Source organism: Notamacropus eugenii, chromosome 1, assembly GCF_028372415.1.
Source record: "Notamacropus eugenii isolate mMacEug1 chromosome 1, mMacEug1.pri_v2, whole genome shotgun sequence".
Lineage (NCBI taxonomy): Eukaryota > Metazoa > Chordata > Mammalia > Diprotodontia > Macropodidae > Notamacropus > Notamacropus eugenii.
The window spans coordinates 643,870,074-643,890,896 of NC_092872.1; the positions used below are offsets into that span (position 1 = coordinate 643,870,074).

Sequence of the window (20,823 nt, forward strand, 5' to 3'; positions counted from 1 at the left end):
CAGACTGGAACTTAAGAAGCCCTTGAAGGACCAATCCATGTCAATTGAAGCAGTGCATTTTTTTTTTTAAATTCATAAAGAAATATGTTGAAATTGTATCTTGTTCCAGTTCCCCTATTTAGCACCTCCCCCTCCACTCCCCAGTTAATATAATAAGCTAGTTAGGTAACAATACAGATAGTTTTTTCTTTTTACATAAATTCACATTACAAAAATTTGACTTTACATAAAGAACTCTAAAAGAAATCTGCATTTCCCAAAAGTACCTACGTTAACTTTACTGTATAGTGCTGTGCTTTTTCTTTCCCAGCTCCTGCTCTTCTTCCTTTCCCAGTGCTATCCCTCCCCAACTTAAAAACAAAAACACAATGAACCCTCCAAGTGAAAGTGGAAGGGACTCCTTAAAAGACTATTACCTCCATATGGAGCCTTAGCATGACATTTCCAGGAGTAGAGAGAGAAAACCTTTGGCCCCCTTTAAATGTTAAATATTAAGGAACAGTTCAAGTGAAGAGGCAACATGATGTAATAGAAAGTATATTGGATTTGGAGTTAAAAGACCTCCTATCTGTTTGATGGTGATTGGCTATAGAATCAATATCTTTTAATCTCTCAGAGCCTTGGTTTTCCCATCTATTAAATAGATTAAGTATTTCTACTTTTACCTTAAGATGTTGTTGGGAAGATAAGGATGCTGTAAGCTTTAAAGTACTTGCAAACTTTAAAGCATTATATAAAAGTGAGTTGTTTGGGGTCATATTTGTTTGTGAAAGTGAAATGTGGAATTTCTTACTATCCTTATGGTTTTTTTGTTTGTTTTTAAAGTTAGGTTTACTCAGCATGTTCCCGCTGACTGAAAAAGACAAGCCTGTTGCCCACTTGCTGTTCAGAACTGGCACTTGTCCACGATGTATCTTCAGATTCTGTTGTGTGGATTTTCATGCACCTTACAAACTTCCATACAAGGTCTTTTCATATTTTTTAAATTTAAAAAAAGAGTCTATATACATGAATATCTGTATTATGGTTTTATATTTGTTCCTAATCCTTTAGTAAATGTAAACTTTCAACATTAACAGTATGCACACACAGAAGATTACTGACAGTGGTAAGAAGATAGTCTCATAAAATAAAAAGTGTAGAGAATGATCCTATGTGCACACATTTATTGTTGCAATAGCCATTCTGCAGAAGATATCTAAAAGCATCTGCAAGAGGCATCTATCTATCACAAAACATTTTCCTCATATAGCACTTTAAGGTATGAAATGCATTTTACATGTTACCTCATTTGATCCTCAAAACAATCCTGCCAGGTAAGTGCAATTATTATCCCCATTTTATAGATGAGAAACCTGAGGCTGAGGGAAGTTAAGTGAATTGCTCATCTGAGGCAGAATTTAAACTCGGGTTTTTTTGATTCCAACACTATTACTACTACTAATAGTCTAACACCCCCTCCCCTGAAGATTTCACTGATACAGGGAATTCTCTGGGGAGGAAATTGCCTCTTTCAGTTCAGGTCAGCACTTTAACTACACCTTAGAGCCATAGAGAGTTGCCTAGAGCCCTGAGGTATTAAGTGGCATTTCCAGGGTCACCCTGCAGAGGACGTGTCACTGGCAGGATGTGAACTTAGACCGCTGAGTTCTCAAGTCAGCTCTTTATGCCTTGTTCCATATTACTTCTCATGTTTTAATAGACTTATATTTCAATATTTTAAAGATAAGTACTTTTGCTGGGGTAACTCAAATTCTGCCTCTACTTATTAGATGGTCTTTGAAAGTTAGGTTGACCATAAACCCATTATCTTGCTGCTGACCTGGTGATAGATTGGATCTTTTATATGTTGGCATATTTTTTTAATGATCCCAAACTTCTTCTTGATATAAGGACCTGTATTTTTAATAGCAATTTTCTTTCTGATGGTGGTGTGTGACTGTGAATCATAGAAAATTAAAGTTTCCGAATAAATGAAGTGGAGGTTAACTCACGTACAATAGAGAGGCTTATCCTTGGTGTGAATGGTCTATAACATGTTACAAATGAGGAATTATGCAGGAGAATTGGTATAAAGGATGTCATTAAAGGACCATATGATTGGAAAAAGATGAATTGGTCACATGGCAAGAGCAAGAGATAACTGATGTACAGCTCCTGTCCTCCAGTGGCATCTTTGGGATTTTAAGAGAGTTTGAGAAAGACTTTTAGAACATTGGATCTACAGCCTTTCTGGGGAACTTAGGTGAGGACATGGACATGGTTGCTGAGGTTAGAAAAATACAGATGAATTGCCATCTATATCGTTGGAGGAAATACCCATATATATCTAAGATCATAGATCCTTTGGAGTATTGGAGATAAAACTTCCTTTTGTATATTATCTTCTCCCTTTAGATTGTGAGCTTCTTGAGAACAGGGTTTGTCTTTCTTTTTCATGTTTGTATCCCTAGTGCTTAGCAATAGTGTCTGGCATGTAGTAGATACTTAATAAATGTTTATCATATTGTACTTAGATTAAGTTAGGATAGTTAAATACTGCCTTTGTAGTTTCTGTTTAGATGAATGAATGTAAATTAACATTTCCTTGGCATTACCATATCAGTGCATGAGGTTTGGGAGTCTTAATTTCTGTTAGTAAAATTGTTTATAAACTAATAGATACTTTTTACTTTTAAGTAAATTGAGAATAAATTGTTCAGAATAATTCTCAAAATTATGTTTTGTTTATTATGTTAATCATGTTTTCCTTATTAAGTTCCTTTTTCTCCCAAAGGTGGGGCTCTTTCTTATGGTGAATTTATATAAAGTCTACATAAAAGAAAATTGAATTTATGAGATTTTATTCTACATGTTAGAATATCATGTATTTCCTGATAAGAGAAATATTTTCATGTTTTTATTTCTGTAATTAATGAACAAAATCATAAGCTATCATTGAAATTATTATCTTTCATAGTAGGACAATTAACAGATATTACAGTTCGTTGATTTATTTATCATAGGATCATAAGTCTTGAACTAGAAGGGACCTTACAGATCATCTAGTTCAACCCTCATATTTTATAGCGGAAGGAAATGAGGGGCAGAGAGTATATAAGTATTATTATTATGATGACTTGCCCAAGGTCACATAGGTACTATGTACATAGATACTAGTTTGACCATAAAACCCATTATCCTACTGCTGACCTGGCTCTCTAACTCTTATAGCTACATTCTAGAATTAATATTTATCTTTGAAATCTTTCTCTTTGTGTTATAGAACTTATGTTATAATAATGACAATTTTTTATGAAGATATAAAATAATGGGAGTTGTTCCAAAGTTGATGGGAACAAAAATCATCAAAATATACTGTATTTAAAACTTTTTACTGATATTTTAATATGTGGTATTTAGTGCCTTGAGAGGCATTACCAAAAAAAAAGAAAAACAAAAAATCCTATTCAACTTTCTTTCTTTAGGTCTTGCTTAGGGAGCTCGAGAATTTCCTGAAAACTGAAGATAATGATTTCACTTTGGAAGCCACCAAACCACCTCTCAAGAGGATTCGATTGCAAGATAGTGAGGCTCAAATTGATGAGCAGAGCCAACATGGTGGGGAAATGACTGCCATGGTGAAGGATGAAAATATGCTACTTGAGAAGCCATATCTAAATGTATGCAATATATGCTTGGGAATTCTGCAAGAATTCTGTGAGAGGAAGTTTATTAACAAGGTAAATGACTAGTTGTTCTTATTAAATGTTTAGGTTGGTAGAGATTTTCCTTGATTTAAGACATGAAGTGATTGTGGTCATACATGATTCTTTGATAACAGAGGTAACCTTATTTGACAAGCTTCTGATCATTAATATCAAGCAAGGCATAGCCAGAGAGAAAGTATGCTTTCCAAATCTGTTCTGCACTGTGACTGAGGGAGATCCAGGGCAGGGTTTGAATAGATATGAGATTCTTTATTGATAAAGTCCTCCACATGCCCCTGACATTGTTGGGAGAGAGTATCTTATTCGAGAAGCGGAAGGTGACCATTGTTACTGTGTCAAAGAGTATCTGGTAGGATTGTAGAGGCGTAAGAAAACTGAAAAGGTGGAGGGGTGGGGAAGGTTATGAAGGGCTTTCACTGGAATTTATTAAGGTGAGGGGTGGTAACATGGTCAGATTTCCACTTATTAAGGAAGATCACTCTGAAAGCTGAGTAGAAGATGAATTGTAGTGGGGAGAAACTTGTGACAGGTGCAACAACCTTAAGGTTATTGCAGTAGTCTACCTGGTCCAGTTGCATTTTATAAATGAAAAGGCCCAGAGAGGGAAAAATCCCAGTAGAAGGTCACAGCCAGCTGAATGACAAAAGTTGGGCCTAGAAGCCAGTTTTTATGATTCTCAGTGCAGTGCCTTTTTCTAGTGTAGATTATGGAACTTGGAAGTATACTTGTTCAGCTAAAAGTTTGGAGTATTGTAATACCAACTAGTTGACCAAAATTTCAGGTTAAAGAGTGAAATTTTCAACAGTTCCTATGGATTTGTGTAAATGTAATCATTTTTCAGGTGTGTCAGAAGGTTGAATCTGCTGGGTATGAGTTCACCAACTTGGTGTTTTCAGTGTCCTTCCCGCCACAGCTGTCTGTAAGAGAGGTATGGTCATTTTTACCTTAATTTACATTAACAGGTGCTTAAAATATGGGAAAATGGAATGAGGTAACAACATGCTGTTTATTTCCTATTTTGTGTATATTTTTAAACATTAAAAGAAATATATAGGTGGTAAGTAGATGCCTGGATAAATGAATGAGTTGTTAGCATTTTCTTTCAGGAGCTGCTGCTCTTTTGAGAGTAGTGAATAGTGGCAGGTGTCTGACTAGTGTCCAGAGGCCCTTTGCGGAAAATGCTAGAGAGTTCATAATGACTTTGGGAAGAGGAAGCTCGTTTTGAAAGACAAAATTTGTCTCTCCTGTTTGGGTGAAACCACGTTGTCCTCCAGCTATCTGATGAGAATATGAAAAATTTTCAGAAACTTTAGTTCTTATTGGCAGTGTAGGGAAAAGAACCTGACTGGAGTTTTCATTGAACTTGGGTACTTCATCTTTCTCCATTTATAAAAGGAGAAAAATAATAATAGTTTTAAGCACTTCAGTACTTCAGTGATTGGTGATTTTCTTCTGTCAGGATAAGCCTTTCATCAATGTAGATCAAGACTCCTCTTTGACTTTGTAGATGATTTGCAATTCAGTTTAAGTCCCAGAAGGGCTGACGTGTGGCATAGCTTAGAGGCTGTAGAGACACCCTATAAAATCCAGCATCGGCCTTTGACACACACTGTTTGACCCACCCTGGGGTCATGTACCTACTCAGTGCTGGAGGCTACTATTCTCTAAGACTATAACTTACAGAGTATGCACTGATGTGTATTAACAGAGGGAGTTTCTTAACTGGGTCTTCTCTGGACCACCAAAACCACAAGTTTGATTTAAAAAATTCCAGGCACCATATTAGGTGTTGGGGAGACAAAGACAAAAGCAAATTAGATCCTGCCCTCCAGGAGGCTACCATCTATTGACCTGAAACAGCATATATGCAAAAGATTGAATACAAACTATATAAAAGTGAATGCAAAGTATTATTGGTAGGGGGAGGAGAGATTTAACAGTTAAGAGAGGATCAAGAACAGCCTTGTGAAGAAAATGATATTTGAGCCTAAGCCTTAAAGGGACCTAGGGGTTCTAAAAGGATGAGATGAGGAGGAGGGAAAACATTCTAGGCATGAAAAGTGGTCTGAGCAATGGTGTGGAGAGAGGATGGAACATTCTGCAGAAGGATTAGCAAGTAAGCCAGTTTGACTGCAACATGAAGTGCACGAAGTGGGAACATATAAAACCCGTCTAGAAGAACTTTAACTATGAAACAGAGGTGTGGTGTTTATCAGCTGTGGCCTTTGGGGTATCTGTTTGGTACCTGTATGGAAGGCGAATTAGTGATAATGATAATGGCAACAATAGCAGCCGGTACTCATAGTGTTTTAAGGTTTTCAAAATGCTTTACAAATATCTCATTTTATCCACATAACAACTCTGGGAGGTGGGTATTATCTCCATTTTATAGTTGAGGAAATGAAGGCAGACAGAGGTTAAGTGACCTCCCCAGGGTCAAATTTGAACTCACATCTTCCCAATTCCCATTCCAAAGGCCTGTCTACTCTATTACCTAGAAAGTGGAGGCTAGGAGACTGTTATAGTTATCTCTGCAAATCTGGATGGAGAGAAGGGGATGTGTGGAAAAGGTGTCAAGGCAGCAGAATCAACTAGTCTTGGTAGCTAATTGGATGTGAAGACAGAGGTAAGGGAAATGTCGAAAGTAACTCCAAGGGTTTCAGTCTGGGTGACTAGAAGGCTGGTAGTATCCTGGAAAGAAACACAGATTTGGAAGAGGGGTGAATTTATAGAGAAAGGTAATGTGTTTAGTTTTTGGCTGTGGTATATCCATGTGGAAATGTTGAAGATGTGGCCTAGAGCTCAGCAGGGAGAGAAGATCTAGACACAGATTGGGAGGTCGTCTTCATAGATTTCCTCTTTGAATATAGGTACTGAGCCAGAACAGAAGACTGAGAGGGAATGGTTGGACAGGTAAGAAGAGAAGCAGGAGATACTAGTATCATAAAAACATGAGGAGGAGAAAGTATTAAAAAAGGAGGGGATGGATGAGGACTTTGGAAAGTCCTCATTTAGCAAATAAGAGATTATTAGTAATCTTAAAGCAGTTCTAGTTATTGGGTGTAGTAGAAGCTTAGATTACAAGGAATGAGAAAGAAATAAGAGGAAGTGTGGAGGCAGTGAGTGCTGAAGTCTTTTTTTAGGAATTGTCTGTGAAAAGGAGGACAGATACAGCAGGGTGCCTTAAGGAAAGGTTTGACCAAGTGAAAGTTTTTTAGGGACAGGGAAAATTCTGGGCATGTTTATAGGTAGCAAGAAAAGAGCCAGTGGATGGAGAGATTAAAGATCAGAGTGAAAGAATGTATAATTCAGAGGTCAAGATCCTGGTGCATATGAGAAAGATGTGCTCAAGAGCACAAGTTGGGGGTCAGCCCTGGCAACGAGAAGAACCTCCTCTTTGAAGAGAATGAAGTAAAAAGAGAGAAAGGGGGATTCAGTTGAGGAGGCTTGAGATGTAGAATTGAGGGGAGAGTAGGGAGCATGGATAGATAGCCTCAATACTCTGTCAACAGTGATCAAGGGGTGGTGAAGGTGGCTGGAGAAAAGAAGAGTTTGGAACAGGTGCTGTGAGAGTGCAGCAGAGGGTCAGTCAGGAAAGGACACAAAAATTGCCCAGTAGTTTTTCTTTCTTCCTTCTCCTTCGTCATTTTTTTGTCTTTCCTATCTCTCCCTCTTTCACAAACCCCAGGGGTGTGGAGTACTCAGACTCCTTGGTTAGGTGGCATGGGAACCCCACTAGTACCCTGTCCATGGTAACCACAGTGGTAGAGGACCGACCCTAGCTGGTTTTCTTGTCACCTCTCTTTCAGGCACAAGTGACTCTAGGGCTTCTCCTCTGATACCTTTTAGTGTTAACTGCATCTATCACCACCACCCCTCCAAGTTGCCCTACCTTTTCTTCAAATGGCTGGGTCTTCTGAGGGGTGAGAAGATGGGGAGATTTAGCCTGAGCTATCATGGAGGGACAAGACAGGAACCTACCATAGTAAGAATCAGCCTGAGCTGATTGAACTTAGTACATAGTGAAGGCTGAGTGAGATCACTAAGTATTTCAGCTTCCCACCGTTATTTCATGAGACTTTACCTCTTGTGGTTTTTCTGTCTTTTCATCTTGAGGGTCCAGCTTTAATTATTTTACATCTGATAAACATTTTCTTTCTTTTGAGTTTTCAAGGTTGGAACTTTGTGTGGAAAACCGCTGCTGAGCCATTTTGCCAATCAGGTGATAGGATTGTCACCCTTTACCCTCCAAGCCACCATGGTAGATCCAGAAATGGTGCTGACAGAGACTAGAATTAGATGAAATGCAAAGACTTATACATGGATTCATAAAATCAGCTTTCCAACTATTAGATGAGGCATGGGTAACTAATAAGTTTTCTTTTTCTTAGTAGTTTTATGTTTTAGTGAACTGAGTGTTGTGTAGTGAGAGGTTCTCTGGCTTAGTGCTGAATCTGAATCCCTGCTCTGCTGTACTGATCTTGTGACCATAAGCACACTGTGATTTTGAGCTGCACTAAGGGAAGAAGAGCCCCCAGGAGTTTGGGGGACTATATTTGCTTTAGTCAGATTATGTCTGGGGTATGTTGTTCAGTTCCGCGCACCACAGTTTAGGAAGAACATGAATAAACTAGAGAATGCCAGAGGAGGACAGTCAGAATGGTGCAAGCCCCGGAGTTTATGCCATATAAACATTTGAAAGAATTGAGAATGTTTATCTTGGTGAAGAGAAGACTCAGGGAGAACATGATAAGTTGTTTTCTGAAATTTGAAAGGCTCTCTTGTGGAGAAGGGATGAGATTTATTTTTTCTTGGCTCCAGAGGGTAGAATTCAGAGCAATGAATGGGAGTTGCAAAGGGAAGAATTTAAGCTTGAGATACGGAAACAACTAAACAATTACAGCTGTCTAAAAATGTAATGATCTGCCTCAGATAGTAGCTGGTTCTCTCCAAAGAGAGCTTCAAGTAAAGACATGATTTTTTTTTTCAAGTACAGATTGAACTAAATGGCCTCTTAGCTAACATTTCAAAAAGTCAGTGATTTTTGTGATTCCTTCCCAAGAAATGTGGGAAAGCCAAAATGCTTTTAATTTTTGTCTTCACTGATAAAGAAGTAACTGCCCATTAGACGGAAGAAAATTATGTTATAATAGTGACATTTATAAACATTTTTGTAAGTCTTTAATAGTCAGTGATCATAATTCTTCTGAATTTTAAGGTCAGCATGAGAATTCCGTTAAGCAGATATAAAGACATAGACACCAGAAAGCTAAGTGACTTGCTCACATTTACAGGTTGTGAGTGACATATCCAGGAATGCAAAACAAAGCTTCTGAAACTCCAGTTTCCTGCCAGGTAATACTGCCTTTAAAAGGCTTATATGTGTATATATTTTAGTAGTTTACATAAGCATTTTTTCATTATTTATCAGAATCACCACTTGTTGTTTATTGAATACTCACTGGATGTAAGACACTGTATAAGATGATTGGAGATAGTAGATACCTCTTCTCTCACTCTCCTCTTCTCAAAACCACTTTATGTCATTTGCTATTCTTTCCCTTTTTCTAAGTCTTTGAAAAACAGGTGACACTTCTCCTTTCTATGTACACTTGATCCCTTCTTTTCTAATCTCTAGTAGATTGTATTCTCAGTCTTTCCCATTTCTCTAGTCTTTAACTTTTAACTTCTCCCTATCTACTGGTTCCTTCTCTGATCCCTTAAACATTCTCCCCCTTCTTTAAAAAACCTCTTCCTTGATCCCACTATCCCACCCCCAGTTGTCATTCTGTATCTTTCTCAGCTACACTACTTGAAAAAGCTGTCCATACTCACTTCCTCTGCATCTCTCCTATCCCTCCTCAACCCTTTTCGTTCCTGCCCCCTCACTCAACAGAAACTGCTCTTTCCAGAGTTGTCTTTGATCTCTTACTTGTCAAATCTGTCAAAATCCTCCCCTGTGCATGTTGAACACCCTCTTCTCCAGGTTGTTCTCTCCTCTCTGAGTTTTAGTGATGCTAATCTCTCCTGGTTCTCTTTCCAACCTGATCACTCCTTCTCAGTCTCTTGCTGGATTGTCATCTATATCATGTTTCCTAATTGTGGGTCTTTCACGAGGTTCTGTCCTAAGTCCTCTTCTCTTCTCCCTCTACATTCTTTTGGTAACTTCATCAGTTTGTGTAGATTCAGCTGTCATCTCTTTATAAATGACTCATATGTATATTTTTATGAATATATTATGTATCTCTCTCTCTCCCCTTCTTCCCCCCACCTACCTGTCTGTCTGTAAAACACATACAGACACATCCAGGCCCAGTCACACCTCCTCAACTAAACCTTCATAGCTAGCATTTATCTAGTGCTTCAGGGTTTGCAAGGAGCTTTGTAAATATTTCATTTTATCCTCACAGTAGCTTGAGGAATAGATTTTATTATTATTGTCCCTGTTTTATAGATGAGAAAACTGAGTCACGGAAATGTTAAGTGACTTGCCCCGAATCAGATAACTAGTAAGTACCTGAGGCAAGATTTGAACGCAGGTCTTCCTGACTCTAAATCTAACAATTTAGCCACCTTGCTAGCTTACTATTAGAAACTGGATGTCCTGGAGACATTTCAACCTCTACATGTCCAATGCTGAATTACTTCTTTTAAACCCCTCCCCCCCAATCCCTTCTTAACTATTTGTTTCGAAGACATTACCATTCTTCCAGGATCACAGATCTGTAACCTTAATATTATCCTCAATTCCTCAAACTGTGTCACATAGAAATTTTGTCATTTCTGCCTCTACAATATCTCTTGAAATGAGCTCCTGCTTTCCTCTCATATGGATACCACCTTAGTTCAAATCCTCATCACTTCCTGACTATTATTATAAATCCCTTAATTGATCTCCCTCCCTCAAGTGTCTGTTCACTGCAGTGCATCCTACCATAATAATTTCCTCTAAGTACATCCTACCATAATAATTTCCTCTAAGTACAAATCTGATCAAGTAATTCCTTTCCTCAGTAAACTCTTACTTGCCATCATTGCCTCTGGGATCAAATAAAAACCACTCAGTCTAGATTTTAAAGCCCTCTACTTATCCTGACATCTTTCAGTGTGACTGGATGTTATTCTCCCTTCTTTATTTTGCAGTCCAACCAAACTGGCCTTTCCTCTGTTCCTGGCACCTGAAATTTACCTCCTGTCTAACCATTTCATATGTCTAGAGTTCACTTCCTCCTTACCTCTGCATCTCTTTCAAGATGCAACTCACACAGTTTTCTGTATTTAGGCTATATAGACTTAGACATGGACTTCTTGACTTGCCTATTAGAATGTCAGCTCCTTTTGATGAAGGATTGCTTCCTTTATTGTAGTTATATCTCCAGACCTAACAGTGCCAGTCACATAGTAGATATTTAATAAACACTTATTGATTGGTTAATAGTGATTTTTTTAAAGGATTAGATTATTATGCCTAAGTTCTCTCTACTTTATATTGACTGTTGCCTCCCAGATGTTCAGCAGAGAAGATACTCCAGTGACTGAAGAGTTTAGAACATCTCCCTAATTTAACATGTCATCATTATGTACTTCATTCTTTTCTTTGTGCTCTTGAGCCTTGTTGGTTTAAAAAAATTTTTTTTAACCAATCATTTTTCTTAAGTGGTACAATTATGTAGGGAAAATGAAGTGAAATGGAATGAATATACTACAGTAATATTGTATTGATAATCAACTTTGAAAGACTTAGGAATTCTGATCAACACAGTGATCACAACTGCAAAGGGCTCATGAATATGTTACCCACCTCTAGACAGAGAGCTGATGAACTCAGTGCAGATTGAAGCATATTTTCCTTCCTTCCTCCATAGTTAATGCAGGAGTTTGTTTTGCATGACTGTACATTCATATAATGGGCTTTGTTGTTGGGGTTTTTTTTTGCCTTCTCAATGGGTAGAAGAGGGAGGGGCAGAGGAAAGGGAGAGAATTTGCAACTAAAATAAAATCGATTTTTAAAAAAATTGCATTGTAATGCTGCGATCTTTCAGCATGCTAAGAAGTCATATTGATGATTCACTCACTGACACTCTATCCCTTGAATTACTGTCAAGTTCTGCCTTAGAGGCCCTTTCAAAGGGCTCAGCCTCTTTGTTTTCTGTTGTTTTGACAAGGACTTTAAACAAACTTCGCTCCCATTTAGGTAACCTACTTAGTATAGATCTATTTAAACAAATAACTATGTCACTGGATACTGAAAATATTGAAATATTGCTACTTCACTCTTTCTTAGTGCCTTAGTTTCCATGTTCTGTGGCCATCCATATCTGAAGATAGTGAAGACTGGTTAATGTTAGTAATCTAACAAGTTAGGGTTCAAAGGTCAGAATTTTAAAAAGAAAATAAATCTGTGATTATGAAGATATTTTGAATGAAACTTCCGAAAGTTCTTTGCTATTCCATTTCTAAGCAGATCTCTATGATATTTGGTATAGTGCTTTGTTCTTGGCATTTTAAACATGTTGCTGAGGGTTTTTTCCTATGAAAGTGGTATTTCAATGCTTGCATCCTGGCTTGGAGGTAACCTTGGGTTCTTAAAGATTATCCCATCAGAGTGCAAGATCTAGCAAGTCCTCCCCGCTGGAAAGACTTCAGTTTGGGGTTCTTCAGTTTCCTTATTATATGATCAAATTGTCTAAATAAATTGAGGGGAAATTTTTTGGGAGGAACCTCATCACTTCATGAAGACAATCTACAGATACACGGTGGAAGAGTTCTGATATATTAGTGGTGCTAGGATCTACACTAATGAAATTGCATGTTTTCTAAAGTATGAGTAAGATTCTATTTGGATTTCCTTTGAATAAGAATGGAAGAGAGGGAGTAGAGTGCAGGAGATAACGCTGACCCTGAGTCAGGGAGACTTGATTTCAGGGCCCACCTCTGACACACTCTGGGGATGTGACACCAGTGAGATTACTGCGCAAACAAACATTAAGTAAAAGACGACTTTGAAAAACCATTGTGATAAAATTGTCTTGGTTCTTTCACATTATTGGCCTCAGAAAACTTTGAAAATTTGAATATGTGACTTGTTATATTTTATTTATGTATGTGTATGTGTGTGTGTATTTATGTATTTATGTATGAGGGAGAAAGGCAAGGCAATTGGGATTAAATGACTCGCCCAAGGTCCTGACTCCAGGGCGGGTGTTGTATTCACTGAGCCACCTTAGCTGCTCCATATAGGATATATTTGAAAAAATTTAAATCTAGGGTGAAGCAGTAGTTAGGAAACATTAATACTTCATGTATTTGTCTTGTTTTTTCAGGTTTCTCTCACACTGTGGCAATAAAGCAAAATTACGGAATGAAGTTGTTGAGCCTAGATTTGTGTAATGGTTAATAATGCTTTCCCAGGACAGTAGTTTCTTGATAGGTCTTTTAAAATTAACTTTACTTTGAATCCCACAAATTTCTTTGTTTTTTACCAGTTTAGGTCAGTAGAGGGCAATCTTGTTTTGCCATTTTGGATGAGAGGCCCCTTTTTAATTTTCCAGACTGGAGGAGCAGATGAAACCATTCTGGGTAATGAATAGGCAAAAGTTTGTTTTCATTCAGGCCTTCTATTGACTTGGGATCAAAGGTTGTTAATATTTAGAGCTTGAAGGGACTTAGACATCAAGTAGTACAACCACTTCGTTTTGCACATGAGAAAATTTACAATTCCTCTTCTAGTATATTAGGTATCCCTTTTCATTTTTTATTATTTTCAATTGTGCTAAGCATGCCATACGTTCCCTTCTCCAAGTTGTTGATAAAAATATTAAATAAATAGCAGAGGATCCCTGGCATGATGCCTGGCAAGCTTGTGTCCAAGTAACCTTTGGTGACTGCTTTGGGTCCAACCATTCAACCCGATGTAAATCCACCTAATTCTGTTACTGTCTACTCTAGCCCATATCTCTCAATCTTTTTGCATAAAGATAGCATGAGAGACTTCATCAAATGCTTTGCTCAAGTCTCCTTAACTGTATCTGTAGCAGTCTTATGATTTACCATTTTAGAAATCTTGTCAAATAAGGTTGTTGAAGCAGTGATGACTTTTTATGATGACTGCTTCCTTTTCTAGATGTTAACTAAACAGTCAACAAGCACCTCACAGTATGTTTTGCCATTTTAACAGGAAAGTGTGAAGGTTAAACTCACTGACTTAGAGTTTGCAGATTCTGTTTTTTTCCCCTTTTTTGGAAACTGGAACAACCTTTGCTCTTTTCCAATACTTTTCCCTTTCTCCAGAATCTTTTTTTCCTTTGAAGATGTGGTCTTCCTGTTTTGCCCAGGCCATAAGTGCAGGGACTATGTATAGACTTGATCCCACTACTGATCATCATGGGAGCTTTGACATGCTCCATTTCTAATCTGGAGGATCACTCCTTTTTAGACAACCTGGTTGCCCCTTACCAGACTGTGTGAATACCTAATCAGCATAGCCCATTGCAGCTCATGATCCCAGAGCTCAAGAGATCTGGTAGCCTCAGGAGTCCAGAATTTTGCAAAGATAACTGATAGTGGCTCAGTAGTCACATCTGGAAGTTCTTTAAATACTTGAGGTGGTATTGTAATTTGCCGGAGCCTAGTGACTTCAATCTACCAAAGGTAAGCTAGATGCTTTCTTACTGTCTACTAATTGTGAAAATCAGCTTCTTTTTAGCTATTTCTTGTTCTGACTTTCCCATTCCAAATATAATTTTCCTTTCTCTTTTTCACTAGTTTTACCATTGTCCCATCTCCTCTGAGTAATAGTGCTATCCTGTTCTTTTTCTTAACCATTTTAGCTAGAAAAACTAGCAATCTTCCCTCATTCTGTGCTTTTTCACTTCTGACACTATATTATAGGAATGGTTCATTTGTATTCAGTTTACATTCTTTACCCTTGTTTCCATCTTCTTTATATATTTGTGAAGATTATTTGATGAAATCTCTATTTCCACTCTTTTTAGGACAATTTCCTCTTTTCGTCTTCATCATCATTGTTTTTCTCTGTATCTTCACAATTTCATTTTTGAGAGCGTTCCATTTCCCCGCTGCTGACTTTCCGTTAGAGCTCTAGGCCCTAGGATTTTACTAATCCTTTCTCCAAATCTTTTGAAATCTGCTCTCCCTTTGTCTAGGGTACATGGGAAACACGCCAGGCTTTCCTCTTGATTGTGAATTTGTAAATTCTGAAATGGTCACCAGTTCCTTTTGTTGGTAGCAATCAGATCAGAATAGCACTCCCTCCCTTGTTGGTTCCTTTATCTTCTCAAGCCTGACATTATTGTTAAGGCTCTCAGATACTTAAGTGGATCTGTGATCTCAGGGTTTTAGGATTTCCCTCCAGATGATGTCACTCATTGTCCATCTTTCTGGTGCACCTTTTCTTCATCATTTCCCAAATATTCATTGCAAGCATTGTACTTAACATGCTATAGGCCTTCTGTACCTTCTTCTTATAAGGTATGAGGATGGCATTCCTTCATGTTGTCATGGGACCTGCTTAACTCCTCTTCCTGTCTTAACAGTTCTTTGTGGCATCTTTCCGACCTTCGTAGTGCTAATTGGTTCATATAATATAGCTTCATCACATCTGCTCCTTGCATTTCCATTGCCCTCAGTGTAATATTCATCTTTAGTTCTTTTGAGGCAGTATTGTTCCATGGCTCACTGCCACATAGTAGCCCTGGTAAAATGTTCATATAAGAAAGGTGGGTCTTTGCTGTTATAGGAGGCTTGGGGTTAGTATAACAACAACAACAGCTGACATTTCTGTAGCATGTACTGTGTGCCAGGCAATTTGCTAAGCACTTTACAAATAATATCTCATTTTATCCTTACAACAACCCTGAGAGGTAAATGCTGTTATCCCCATTTTTTGATGAGGAAACTATGCTCAGAGTCACACAGTGAGTAAATATCTGAGGCTGTATTTGAATTCAGGTCTTCCTGATGCTAGGCCCATCACTCTACTCACTATGCCACTTAGCTGCCCCAGCAAAAGAGCGTTGCAGTGTCCTGAAAACAGTCCTGGAATATTAAGGCACCCTTGAAGGATAGACATGGGGGCAACACATGTCGTATAAGTCAAACCTCCTCCAACACCTTCCCTCAGGCTTTGATGGAGGCAGTCCAGGAACCTTGGGAACAGCAATGCTCCTCAAATTACCAGGCCTTCTTCCAGCCCAGGCCCCACATTTGTCATTGAGGGGCAGAAGCATAGGAACAATCCTAGAGCCTTGAGAATATCAGTGTTTCCAGCCCAGGGACCTCGGCCATCATCCTGGGAAGCAATCTCGCTGGAGATGCAGCCTGTTAGCTGTTCCTTCAGGTAGAATAACCTTAGCTACTGAAGATGCATAGAAGAAAGTTCTTGCTACCATAGTCCTTATCACTGTCAAATGCTTCAGCATCAGAAACATGAGATTTTATTAGTGGAAATGACAATAAAGAAAGGGCATTAACCTTCTTTATGTATCATCTTTAGAATTGGAACTCCTTGAGAGCAGGAACTATCTTTAATTTTTTTTTTTTTTTTTTGTATTCCCAGTGCTTAATACATAGTAAGCGTTGATACCAGAAAGACCAAAATTTATTAAGCTAGATTTGGGCTATGGTGTTAAAAAAATCCAAAAGGACTTTTCCTTTTGTGACTCTTTTCAGGAGCCAATCAATGGATTCTTTTTTTAAAATTGAACTTTATTTTATTTTCAGTCCAAATTCTTTCCTTTTCATCTTCTACTCCACAACTCACTGAGAAGGCAAGAAAAACAAAACCCGTTGCAAATATGTTAAGCAAAACAAATTTTCACATTAGCAGTATCGAGAAGAAACATGCTTCAGTCTTCACACTGAGTCCATCAGCTCTATATTTGGAGGTGTTTCATAACGAATACTTTGGAATTGTTGTTGGTCATTGTGTTTGTCAGAGTTCTGTGTCTTGTAAAGTTGTTTATTTTTTTTACGGTATTGTTGTTATGTAAATTGTTCTCTTGTTTCTGCTCATTTCACTTCGTGTAATTTCATATGTCCTCCTAGATTTATCATCCCCTTCATTCATTTATTTTAGCACAATAATAATGTCAAAATATTAAAATTATTTTTTATGGAAACAATATAAGAAGGAAATAAATTAAACGAAACACAGTTAGTGGAGTGGGAAAGTAGTCCAGAACAGTATCAAATATTTCATGAAGGAAGGAGCTAGATGAGGGAGCGGCCTTTTATAGGTATAGAACTGTATGGAGATAGGGCTAGCAGTAGTTAGTACAAGCTGGTAAAAGTTTAGAAGTTTAGAAGAAAGTCAAGAAAAGTTTAGAAGAAGCCAAAAAGAGGCTACCTCAGCGGATTTCTTCAAGATTCAGGCTAAAGGATTGTTAAAACTGGTGGTGATACTGAGGCAATGAGATGTAACACAGATAGAGTTCTGAATATTCTCAGGCCACCCGGCTTAGCAGCTCCAAGTTGAGATAAAAGCTTCTGTGTCTCTGTCACCTCCTTGCATTTCTTTCAGCAAGCTCAAACCCCTTCCAGGCAAAAGCACAAGGTCCAAATGTTTACACTTAGAAAGGGGCTATTGAGGACTGAAGATTTTTTATTTTTGTTTGTTTCGCTGGTTGCTATGGTCAAAAAAATTCTGGTGTTGGGTGTCTCCAATATTATCTAGGCTACCCTCATGAAGCAGATTTAGTCTGTTACTGGGGCCATACTCACAGCCTTTTCAGCATGGTAGAACCTGCCAGACCTTATGCTTTGGTAGCATAGTCATTAAGAGGCAAGGATCACCTCCACAACTTGATGGGGCATGGCATTAAAAAAAATAATTGGACATTATTAGCTACACTGCTATGGATAGGAAGAAAGTTCCAGTAGATTATTGATAGTTAAAGTCCCCTATCACAACTCTATTCTGCCTTCTTATCAGGCTTATTATCTGATACCCCAGTTTCTCATCTTGTTCTACCCAGGTGATGTGTAGTATGATGGAATGAAAATATTGCTTCTCTTTTTGCCTTTGTTGGTGATGTTGATTGGCAGCCAGATGTTCTTAGTCCTGCTTCCACCCTATGCTTCTTAGATTTCCTCATAGAAGTACACATGCTATTCTGTCCTTTTCACCCATTTATTTATCTCGAGTGTTTTTGTTTATGAATCATGGCTTCTTTCAGAGCCATTTCAGTCATGGGCCTCATCCTCTCAAGTCTTAGACATTCCTGTGAAGTCAAATTCACTTCTCACATTCGGTAGGATTTTTAGTTTATCTCGTGTGTTACCCAAACCTTGGGTTTTTATGTATTCACATTTCAGTCCAAAGGTCTCATTGATGACTTCTTTCTAGGATTTTGTTTCTGTGAATTTCTGACCAGCTCTTTCTAACTATCTCTATGGTATCTAGTGTAATGAATTAGTTGGGTAATTTTTTCCTGTTTTTTCTTTTTAATAAGTATTTATTAATCATATATAAGAGTAAGAAACTCTGCTAGTTGAAGATACAAAGATAAAAATGAAGAACAGTCACTGCCCTCCAGAATCTTGATCCTACTTTATTTTCAGTTGTACTAGATTTATAAGACCCAGTCAGATATATTCTTACTACTCCTTGTTAAGAGTCTCCTCTTGCCCAGGATCCTGTCTAGAAATACAAATCCTGTTCTTCAACACCATCTTCTTCACCAGCTGTTAACTTCCAGATTTGAATTTCCCTTCTGAAGCATTTGTTTTCCATTGTTAACAGTAGTGACAACACTCCTATACCTCAGAGATCTTCAGTTACTTACCCCAAACCAGTATTCTTTAGCAAGGCTTTCTGCTTCCTTCTCTCATGTGATTTGTGCCATGTAAATCACCAGAAGTGGATAATTGTTATTAGGTTGGACGAGTATTGGGAGGTTCTCTGGATAGCTGACTTTTCTTTGATACCAGGTCATCAGACAGCTTCCTCAATACCCTTCCTTTATCAGGGAGTCACCAACCCGTGTTTTTTCTTACCCTTACTGGATGGTCTCTCTTCTTACTGCACTTTCCATGGAGGACAGTCAGCTGCTCTCTACACTTACAGATTTCTCAGATTATATGAGAGAAGAATATTTTCAGCCACCTAATTTGGTAATTCCTAAAAGTATATATATATTTTTTTAAAAAATCTATCCATTTTATTTATGAATTCCTCCACTGATTTCAATGATTGCTTTTAATAGAGATCAACCTGTATGTGACTGGATCTACGTAAACTCAGATCCAGAGGATTATAGAAGATAAAAATGGCTAACTTTGTGTTTTATAAAAACATAAATTCTTTAATTGATCCTTATGACTTGAAATGAGATAATTTGTAATTATGAGAGAATATTGATGTGACTTTATTATTGTAACTTTAGAAGATAATTTTCAAATGTGTTAGTTGTCATAGTTTTGGGAGAATCCAGTGATTCTTAAATTTGTCTCTTCTCTCTGCCTTTTTCTGGCGGAAGCTGTTGAAATGCTGGAGTGGGTGCCTGGATAAGCAGGGTAAGACGAACTAATTTCAAGGGAAATCATGTCTCATTTTTATTCATGTAATTGGATTCATGAAGCACAAGGAGAAAATAATGTAGTGAAGATATGGATTCTTTCTAGCTTCCCTTTACCCTCTGGTTGTGATAGTTTTGGACAGTTTTCATCTATGATTTCTTGAAATAAAGTGTTTAGGATTTTTCTTTAATCTTAGTTTTGGGGGAGTCCAATGATTCTTAAATTATCTCTTCTTGACTTAGTTTACAAGTCACTTGTTTTTGATACCTGATGTCTTGTTTCTGTAATAACATCAGCATATTAAAAAAATACAAACTTATTTAAGACATTTCAAACTGATATTTTTGTTTGTAACAACCTCAGTGTTTATGCAAACAAGATTGATCTGTACCATATACACATTCTGAAGCACTTTTAATTATGTTTATTATATAAACAGCATAAAGAAGTAGACAAAAAGTTCAGTACCACTTAACATGCACATGTGTTCTTCATATGTATTGCTGTTCAATTTTTTATATGTATTTTATATTTCTCATATCTGAAATCACTGCTTTACAGGAATGAATTCTCTAAGTAAGATTGAACTTAAAATGGTAATCTCTCATCAGAGCATATGTGTCTTAAAATGCTAATATAAATTTGTACATTTGCCTGTTCAGATTTTTACCATTTTAAATATTTACAGTGTTTTCATAATATACAAGTTCAAGGTTTTCACTATTAAGTTTAAGAAGTTACCTGTCTGACATTTTGTTAATCTCTTCTGCCAGCCATTGGCAACTGTAATATGATATGTTTAACTCATATGTCTTTTTGTTTTTTCAATAGGGGAAAATAAGTAAAGAGAATACAGTCAAAGTGTATTTACCTTATAGCTTGTATTCTTTATTACTGAAAGGTTTTGCTAGTTCCTGGTTGTTCCCCTTAAAAAAATTCCGCAAGCTTCAAGGAATTATATAAGGTAGCAGGAGAGAAAATGTAAGAAGATTATTTTTTAAAATTAAGATTCTATTAAAGTTTAATGTTTTCATTATCTTTTAATTAAAAGCCTTTTTTATTTGTCTGCTGATTATCTCCTGATTTTATAACACTGGTCTACATAAATTAGCTCTGTATATTTTGTCATTATGCCATTCATTAGAAATTTGCTTGAGATTTTCCTCACATACTAAAGTCCTGTCAGTACAATTCACTTTTATCATACTGTTCAATGAAACTTAAGGTTCATTTTTTATTTGTTACATCATGGTGTATTTGTAACCAGTGGGAAGATAGTAGGGCAAGATGAAACAGGTTATGAGATCTGGTATCTTACTTTCCTCTACTATCTTTTACATCTTATTAGGTACCAGTGGAGGAGACTGGGGTTGTATGGGGTTTATGTACATACTTTTGTTGTACAGACAAGAGAACTAGTTTTGGCCTGACCTGGTATGTACCATATCCTTGGGCAACTAACTCCCCCAGTCAATTAATTCCCAGCATTCTCAGGCTTAATGTGTCTGTACTAAAGCTAAAGCTGAAAGCTTGTGTATGAGGAAGAAAAGGAGTTGGAGAAGAGCCAGCCGCTTTC

General features: G+C 37.4%; 1 protein-coding gene across 1 annotated transcript in view; it reads left to right on the top strand.

Moving 5' to 3' along the window:
• Positions 1–20,823, top strand: part of PUS10 (pseudouridine synthase 10) — an 89,204-nt gene that overhangs the window by 9,782 nt on the left and 58,599 nt on the right. The window contains 3 exon segments of the mRNA XM_072635480.1: positions 830–966; positions 3,468–3,722; positions 4,552–4,638. Of these exon segments, the coding sequence (XP_072491581.1) occupies positions 830–966; positions 3,468–3,722; positions 4,552–4,638 (479 nt within the window).